Source organism: Mustelus asterias, unplaced genomic scaffold (genome assembly GCF_964213995.1).
Source record: "Mustelus asterias unplaced genomic scaffold, sMusAst1.hap1.1 HAP1_SCAFFOLD_2506, whole genome shotgun sequence".
NCBI lineage: Eukaryota > Metazoa > Chordata > Chondrichthyes > Carcharhiniformes > Triakidae > Mustelus > Mustelus asterias.
This window is the reverse complement of record NW_027592451.1, coordinates 22,501-30,611: the sequence shown is the minus strand read 5'-3', so window position 1 is coordinate 30,611 and position 8,111 is coordinate 22,501. Positions and strand designations below refer to the sequence as shown.

The window sequence follows — 8,111 nt, the reverse complement described above, 5'->3', positions numbered from 1 at the left end:
GAGTGAGTTACACGCAGGATTCCACATCCCCGGGAGGGAGTTACACGCAGGATTACACATCGCCGGGAGTGAGTTACACACAGGATTACACATCGCCGGGAGTGAGTTACACACAGGATTACACATCCCCAGCAGTGAGTTACACACAGGATTACACATCCCCGGGAGTGAGTTACACACAGGATTACACATCCCCAGCAGTGAGTTACACACAGGATTACACATCCCCGGGAGTGAGTTACACACAGGATTACACATCCCCGGGAGTGAGTTACACGCAGGATTACACATCCCCGGGAGTGAGTTACACGCAGGATTACACATCCCCGGGAGTGAGTTACACACAAGATTACACATCCCCGGGAGTGAGTTACACGCAGGATTACACATCCCCGGAGTGAGTTACACGCAGGATTACACATCCCCGGGAGTGAGTTACACACAGGATTACACATCCCCGGGAGTGAGTTACACGCAGGATTACACATCCCCGGGAGTGAGTTACACGCAGGATTACACATCCCCGGGAGTGAGTTACACGCAGGATTACACATCCCCGGGAGTGAGTTACACACAGGATTACACATCCCCGGGAGTGAGTTACACACAGGATTACACATCCCCGGGGGTGAGTTACACGCAGGATTAACATCCCCGGGGGTGAGTTACACACAGGATTACACATCCCCGGGAGTGAGTTACACACAGGATTACACATCCCCGGGAGTGAGTTACACACAGGATTACACATCCCCGGGAGTGAGTTACACACAGGATTACACATCCCCGGGGGTGAGTTACACGCAGGATTACACATCCCCGGGAGTGAGTTACACACAGGATTACACATCCCCGGGAGTGAGTTACACACAGGATTACACATCCCCGGGAGTGAGTTACACACAGGATTACACATCCCCGGGAGTGAGTTACACACAGGATTACACATCCCCGGAGTGAGTTACACGCAGGATTACACATCCCTGGGAGTGAGTTACACACAGGATTACACATCCCCGGGAGTGAGTTACACACAGGATTACACATCCCCGGGAGTGAGTTACACGCAGGATTACACATCCCCGGGAGTGAGTTACACACAAGATTACACATCCCCGGGAGTGAGTTACACGCAGGATTACACATCCCCGGGAGTGAGTTACACGCAGGATTACACATCCCCGGGAGTGAGTTACACGCAGGATTACACATCCCCGGGAGTGAGTTACACACAGGATTACACATCCCCGGGAGTGAGTTACACACAGGATTACACATCCCCGGAGTGAGTTACACGCAGGATTACACATCCCGGGAGTGAGTTACACGCAGGATTACACACCTGTTTGGATCCAGATGAGCTGCTCCGAGGTGTTTTATGAAATTAGCCTCGATCCTCGGCTAACATTTGATTTGGGAATTAGAGTGAGGATAAAATGTTTCATTTTGATCAAAACAAACTTTATTTAAGAACAAATTATATCACAAACAGAATTAGCATCAATTTTATCAATTAAAATACTGAAACATGACAAAGTATCATTCTGTGAGGGGAGGAAAGAGCTGACGTTTCGAGTCCAGGCGACCCTTTGTCAAAGCTTTGTCAAAGTATAATTCTTAACAGCTAGCTATCTTTGATGTTCCAGGTTAGCAGTAACCCTGCTGACACGAATCCCATCTTTTGAACCAGTAAGCACAGAACCAAAGATGCTTACATAGGTTCTTGATTTCCAGCCTTTTGACACTTTTGGAGAGTGACCCAGACACAGATATTTGTCCCCGAATTCTCACGCAATAACTTCATAGAAACCTCCAGCCCCAGACGATAGAATCCCAGAGAAAAAGCCTTATTTCGAGCCAGATTCCAGTCTCCACTTCGGACGGAGAGACAGACAGAGAGAGAGAGAGACAAAAGTAGATTGAGTTCTTTCTGAAAGCCTTGCTGTACCCAGTCATATGAACTTACCTGGCAAGCAACCAAGTCAAGCCCCGCTCTGCAATATCCCAGGGGAAAACACGAAACGACAGAACTCTGCATTAATTTAGATCAAAACACTGCACCAATTAGGATCAATTATGTTGCTGCAGTAACATTGTCCCAGCAAAATGGAAAGGGTGAATAAACACATTCAGCAAAGACGCACGACGAAAATACATTTCTCAAAGGCACAGTGTCGCCACACAGCCCCGGGAGTGTGGTACACATCACCGCACGGGGTCGGGACTCCGAGATGGAAGGTGAGGTTCCGAGCTGGGTTCCGGCGAGTGCAAGGCAGGGTGAGGGCAGTAGACAACAGCGAAGATATCCAGGGCCTGCCCTATTTGTGGCTGGGATTTAACTCACTGTAGAGCCCACGCTGGCTGAGCTGGAGCTCCTGCGGGGAAAGAGACAGTGGTTAAAGCAATGCAATCTTAAGCCACCCTAATTTGTACTGGACCAGACAGGAAGGGAATTCCAGAGCTTAATGACACCCCCCGGCAAGTCCGCCAATGACGGAGCGATGGGAATCGCGGGATGCTCGAGAAGCCGGAATTGGAGGAGTGCAGAGACCCCGGAGATTCAAAGGAACTGGAGGAGGTTACAGAGATAGGGAGGGGTGTAGGGGCTGGAGGAGGTTACAGAGATAGGGAGGGGTGTAGGGGCTGGAGGAGGTTACAGAGATAGGGAGGGGTGTAGGGGCTGGAGGAGGTTACAGAGATAGGGAGGGGTGTAGGGGCTGGAGGGGGTTACAGAGATAGGGAGGGGTGTAGGGGCTGGAGGGGGTTACAGAGATAGGGAGGGGTGTAGGGGCTGGAGGGGGTTACAGAGATAGGGAGGGGTGTAGGGGCTGGAGGGGGTTACAGAGATAGGGAGGGGTGTAGGGGCTGGAGGAGGTTACAGAGATAGGGAGGGGGTGTAGGGGCTGGAGGAGGTTACAGAGATAGGGAGGGGGTGTAGGGGGCTGGAGGAGGTTACAGAGATAGGGAGGGGTGTAGGGGCTGGAGGAGGTTACAGAGATAGGGAGGGGGTGTAGGGGCTGGAGGGGGTTACAGAGATAGGGAGGGGGTGTAGGGGCTGGAGGGGGTTACAGAGATAGGGAGGGGTGTAGGGGCTGGAGGGGGAGGTTACAGAGATAGGGAGGGGTGTAGGGGTCTGGAGGAGGTTACAGAGATAGGGAGGGGTGTAGGGGCTGGAGGAGGTTACAGAGATAGGGAGGGGTGTAGGGGGCTGGAGGAGGTTACAGAGATAGGGAGGGGTGTAGGGGCTGGAGGAGGCTACAGAGATAGGGACGGGTGTAGGGGCTGGAGGAGGTTACAGAGATAGGGAGGGGTGTAGGGGCTGGAGGAGGTTACAGAGATAGGGAGGAGTGTAGTGGCTGGAGGAGGTTACAGAGATAGGGAGGGGGTGTAGGGGCTGGAGAAGGTTACAGAGATAGGGAGGGGTGTAGGGGCTGGAGGAGGTTACAGAGATAGGGAGGGGTGTAGGGGCTGGAGGAGGTTACAGAGATAGGGAGGAAGTGTGGGGGCTGGAGGACGTTACAGAGATAGGGAGGGATGTCGGGGCTGGAGGAGGTTACAGAGATAGGGAGGGGTGTAGGGGCTGGAGGAGGTGACAGAGATAGGGAGCGGTGTAGGGGCTGGAGGAGGTTACAGAGATAGGGAAGGGGTGTAGGGGCTGGAGGGGGAGGTTACAGAGATAGGGAGGGGTGTAGGGGCTGGAGGAGGTTACAGAGATAGGGAGGGGATGTGGGGGCTGGAGGAGGTTACAGAGATAGGGAGGGGTGTAGGGGCTGGAGGAGGTTACAGAGATAGGGAGGGGGTGTGGGGTTGGAGGAGGTTACAGAGATAGGGAGGGGTGTAGGGTCTGGAGGAAGTTACAGAGATATGGAGGGGTATAGGGGCTGGATGAGGAGGTCACAGAGATAGGGAGGGGTGGAGGGGCTGGAGGAGGTTACAGAGATAGGGAGGGGTGTAGGGGCTGGAGGAGGTTACAGAGATAGGGAGGGGGTGTGGGGTTGGAGGAGGTTACAGAGATAGGGAGGGGTGTAGGGTCTGGAGGAGGTTACAGAGATAGGGAGGGGTTTAGGGGCTGGAGGAGGTTACAGAGATAGGGAGGGGGTGTAGGGGCTGGAGGAGGAGGTTACAGAGATAGGGAGGGGTGTAGGGGCTGGAGGAGGTTACAGAGATAGGGAGGTGTGACCTCTATGAGAAGGATGGTCTACACCTTAATCAGAAGGGGACCAATATCCTGGGGGGTAAATTTGCTAAGGCCATGCAGGGAGGTTTAAACTGATTTGGGGGGGGGGGAGGGATCCTGAGTAGTGGGGCTGAAAGTGAGGGATGCATGGATGGGGACTGCAATGCACGGCATTGCAGAGGTGGGGTGGAGCAGGGTTTGAAATGTGTATACTTCAATGCCAGGAGTATTCGCAATAAAGTGGGTGAACTTGCAGCGTGGATCAGTACCTGGGACTTCGATGTTGTGGCTATTTCAGAGACATGGATAGAGCAGGGGCAGGAATGGATGCTGCAGGTCCCGGGGTTCAAATGTTTTAGTCGAAGTAGGGAAGGAGGTAGAAGAGGGGGAGGGGTAGCATTATTGGTCAGAGATTGTATCACAGTGTCAGAGAGGAGGTTTGATGAGGACTTATCTGTTGAGGTAGTATGGGCGGAGATTAGAAATAGGAGAGGAGAGGTCACCCTGTTGGGACTCTTTTATAGACCTCCTAAAAGTTCTAGAGAGGTTGAGGAAAGGATTGCGGAGTCAATCCTGCTTAGGAGTGAAAGTAATAGGGCAATTGTTATGGGGGATTTTAACTTGACTAATATTGACTGGAATTGTTATAGCTCTAGCTCGTTAGAGGGGTCAGTTTTTGTTCAAAGCGTGCAGGAAGGTTTTTTGACTCAGTATGTAGACAGGCCAACTAGAGGTGAGGCTATATTGGATCTGGTGCTGGGAAATGAGCCAGACCAGGTGCTAGACTTGGAAGTTGGTGTGCATTTTGGTGATAGTGACCACAATTCGGTTACGTTCACCTTAGTGATGGAAAGGGATAGGCATGAACCTTGGGCCAGTGGTTTTAGCTGGGGGAAGGGTAATTATGAGGCTATTAGGAGAGAATTAGGAAACATAGGTTGGACTAGGAGATTACAGGGACTGGGAACGTCCGACATGTGGAGTTTTTTCAAGGAGCAGCTACTGCGAGTCTGTGATAGGTATGTCCCTGTCAGGCAAGGAGGAATTGGTAGGGCTAGGGAACCGTGGTGCACCAAAATAGTTTCTTTGTTGGTTAAAAAGAAAAAGGAGGCTTATGTTCGGATGAGACGTGAGCACTCGGGTAGTGCACTAGAAAGCTTTAGATTGGCTAAGAGGGAGTTGAAGAGCGAGCTTAGAAGGGCTAAAAGGGGACATGAGAAGACTTTGGCGGATAGGGTTAAAGAGAATCCTAAGGCGTTCTATAGGTATGTCAAGAACAGAAGGTTGGTTAGGGCAAGTTTAGGGCCAGTTATAGATGGCAGAGGGAAGTTATGTGTGGAACCGGAGGAGATTGGTGAAGCATTGAACCAATATTTCTCTTCGGTGTTCACGCAAGGGGACATGAATATAGCTGAGGAGGACACTGGGTTGCAAGGGAGTAGAATAGACAGTATTACAGTTGATAAGGAGGATGTGCAGGATATTCTGGAGGGTCTGAAAATAGATAAATCCCCTGGTCCGGATGGGATTTATCCAAGGATTCTCTGGGAGGCAAGAGAAGTGATTGCAGAGCCTCTGGCTCTGATCTTCAGGTCGTCGTTGGCCTCTGGTATAGTACCAGAAGATTGGAGGTTAGCGAATGTTGTCCCATTGTTTAAGAAGGGGAACAGAGACTTCCCCGGGAATTATAGACCGGTGAGTCTCACTTCTGTTGTCGGCAAGATGTTGGAAAAAATTATAAGGGATAGGATTTATAGTTATTTGGAGAGTAATGAATTGATAGGTGATAGTCAGCATGGTTTTGTGGCAGGTAGGTCGTGCCTTACTAACCTTATTGAGTTTTTTGAGAAAGTGACCAAGGAGGTGGATGGGGGCAAGGCAGTGGACGTGGTATATATGGATTTTAGTAAGGCGTTTGATAAGGTTCACCATGGTAGGCTTCTGCAGAAAATGCAGATGTATGGGATTGGGGGTGATCTAGGAAATTGGATCAGGAATTGGCTAGCGGATAGGAAACAGAGGGTGGTGGTTGATAGTAAATATTCATCATGGAGTGCGGTTACAAGTGGTGTACCTCAGGGATCTGTTTTGGGGCCACTGCTGTTTGTAATATTTATTAATGATCTGGATGAGGGTATAGTTGGGTGGATTAGCAAATTTGCTGATGACACCAAAGTCGGTGGTGTGGTAGACAGTGAGGAAGGGTGTCGTAGTTTGCAGGAAGACTTAGACAGGTTGCAAAGTTGGGCCGAGAGGTGGCGGATGGAGTTTAATGCGGAGAAGTGTGAGGTAATTCACTTTGGTAGGAATAACAGATGTGTTGAGTATAGGGCTAACGGGAGGACTTTGAATAGTGTGGAGGAGCAGAGGGATCTAGGTGTATGTGTGCATAGATCCCTGAAAGTTGGGAATCAAGTAGATAAGGTTGTTAAGAAGGCATATGGTGTCTTGGCGTTTATTGGTAGGGGGATTGAATTTAGGAGTCGTAGCGTTATGTTGCAACTGTACACAACTCTGGTGCGGCCGCACTTGGAGTACTGTGTGCAGTTCTGGTCCCCACATTACAGGAAGGATGTGGAGGCTTTGGAGAGGGTGCAGAGGAGGTTTACCAGGATGTTGCCTGGTATGGAGGGGAGATCCTATGAGGAGAGGCTGAGGGATTTGGGATTGTTTTCGCTGGAAAGGCGGCGGCTAAGAGGGGATCTTATTGAAACATATAAGATGATTAGAGGTTTAGATAGGGTGGATAGTGATAGCCTTTTTCCTCTGATGGAGAAATCCAGCACGAGGGGGCATGGCTTTAAATTGAGGGGGGGTAGTTATAGAACCGATGTCAGGGGTAGGTTCTTTACCCAGAGGGTGGTGAGGGATTGGAATGCCCTGCCAGCATCAGTAGTAAATGCGCCTAGTTTGGGGGCGTTTAAGAGATCCGTAGATAGGTTCATGGACGAAAAGAAATTGGTTTAGGTTGGAGGGTCACAGTTTTTTTTTTAACTGGTCGGTGCAACATCGTGGGCCGAAGGGCCTGTTCTGCGCTGTAATGTTCTATGTTCTATGTTCTATGTTCTATGGGTGTAGGGTCTGGAGGAGGTTACGGAGATAGGGAGGGGTGTAGGGGCTGGAGGAGGTTACAGAGATAGGGACGGGTGTAGGGGCTGGAGGAGGTTACAGAGATAGGGAGGGGTGTAGGGGCTGGAGGAGGTTACAGAGATAGGGAGGGGTGTAGGGGCTGGATGAGGAGGTTACAGAGATAGGGAGGGGTGTAGGGGCTGGAGGGGGAGGTTACAGAGATAGGGAGGGGTGTAGGGGCTGGAGGAGGTTACAGAGATAGGGAGGGGTGGAGGGGCTGGAGGAGGTTACAGAGATAGGGAGGAAGTGTGGGGGCTGGAGGAGGTTACAGAGATAGGGAGGGATGTCGGGGCTGGAGGAGGTTACAGAGATAGGGAGGGGTGTAGGGGCTGGAGGAGGTTACAGAGATAAGGAGGGATGTCGGGGCTGGAGGAGGTTACAGAGATAGGGAGGGGGTGTAGGGGCTGGAGGAGGTTACAGAGATAGGGAGGGGTGTAGGGGCTGGAGGAGGTTACAGAGATAGGGAGGGATGTCGGGGCTGGAGGAGGAGGTTACAGAGATAGGGAGGGGTGTAGGGGCTGGAGGAGGTTACAGAGATAGGGAGGGGGTGTGGGGGCTGGAGGAGGTTACAGAGATAGGGAGGGGGTGTAGGGGCTGGAGGAGGAGGTTACAGAGATAGGGAGGGGTGGAGGGGCTGGAGGAGGTTACAGGGATAGGGAGGGGGTGTAGGGGCTGGAGGAGGATGTTACAGGGATAGGGAGGGGTGTCGGGGCTGGAGGAGGTTACAGAGATAGGGAGGGGTGTAGGGGCTGGAGGAGGATGTTACAGGGATAGGGAGGGGTGTCGGGGCTGGAGGAGGTTACAG

The 8,111-nt window shown here is 51.6% G+C and overlaps 1 protein-coding gene across 1 annotated transcript in view; it reads right to left on the bottom strand.

The window, feature by feature from the left end:
* Window positions 1-1,526: 1,526 nt before the first annotated feature.
* LOC144489760 (TYRO protein tyrosine kinase-binding protein-like) overlaps window positions 1,527-8,111 on the bottom strand; it is a 28,060-nt gene continuing 21,475 nt past the window's right edge. Inside the window, exons 5-6 of the mRNA XM_078207612.1 lie at window positions 2,345-2,375; window positions 1,527-1,874 (exon numbers count right to left, since the gene is read on the bottom strand). Of these exons, the coding sequence (XP_078063738.1) occupies window positions 1,801-1,874; window positions 2,345-2,375 (105 nt within the window). The 3' untranslated portion in view covers window positions 1,527-1,800. The remainder of the gene's footprint in view (window positions 1,875-2,344; window positions 2,376-8,111) is intronic.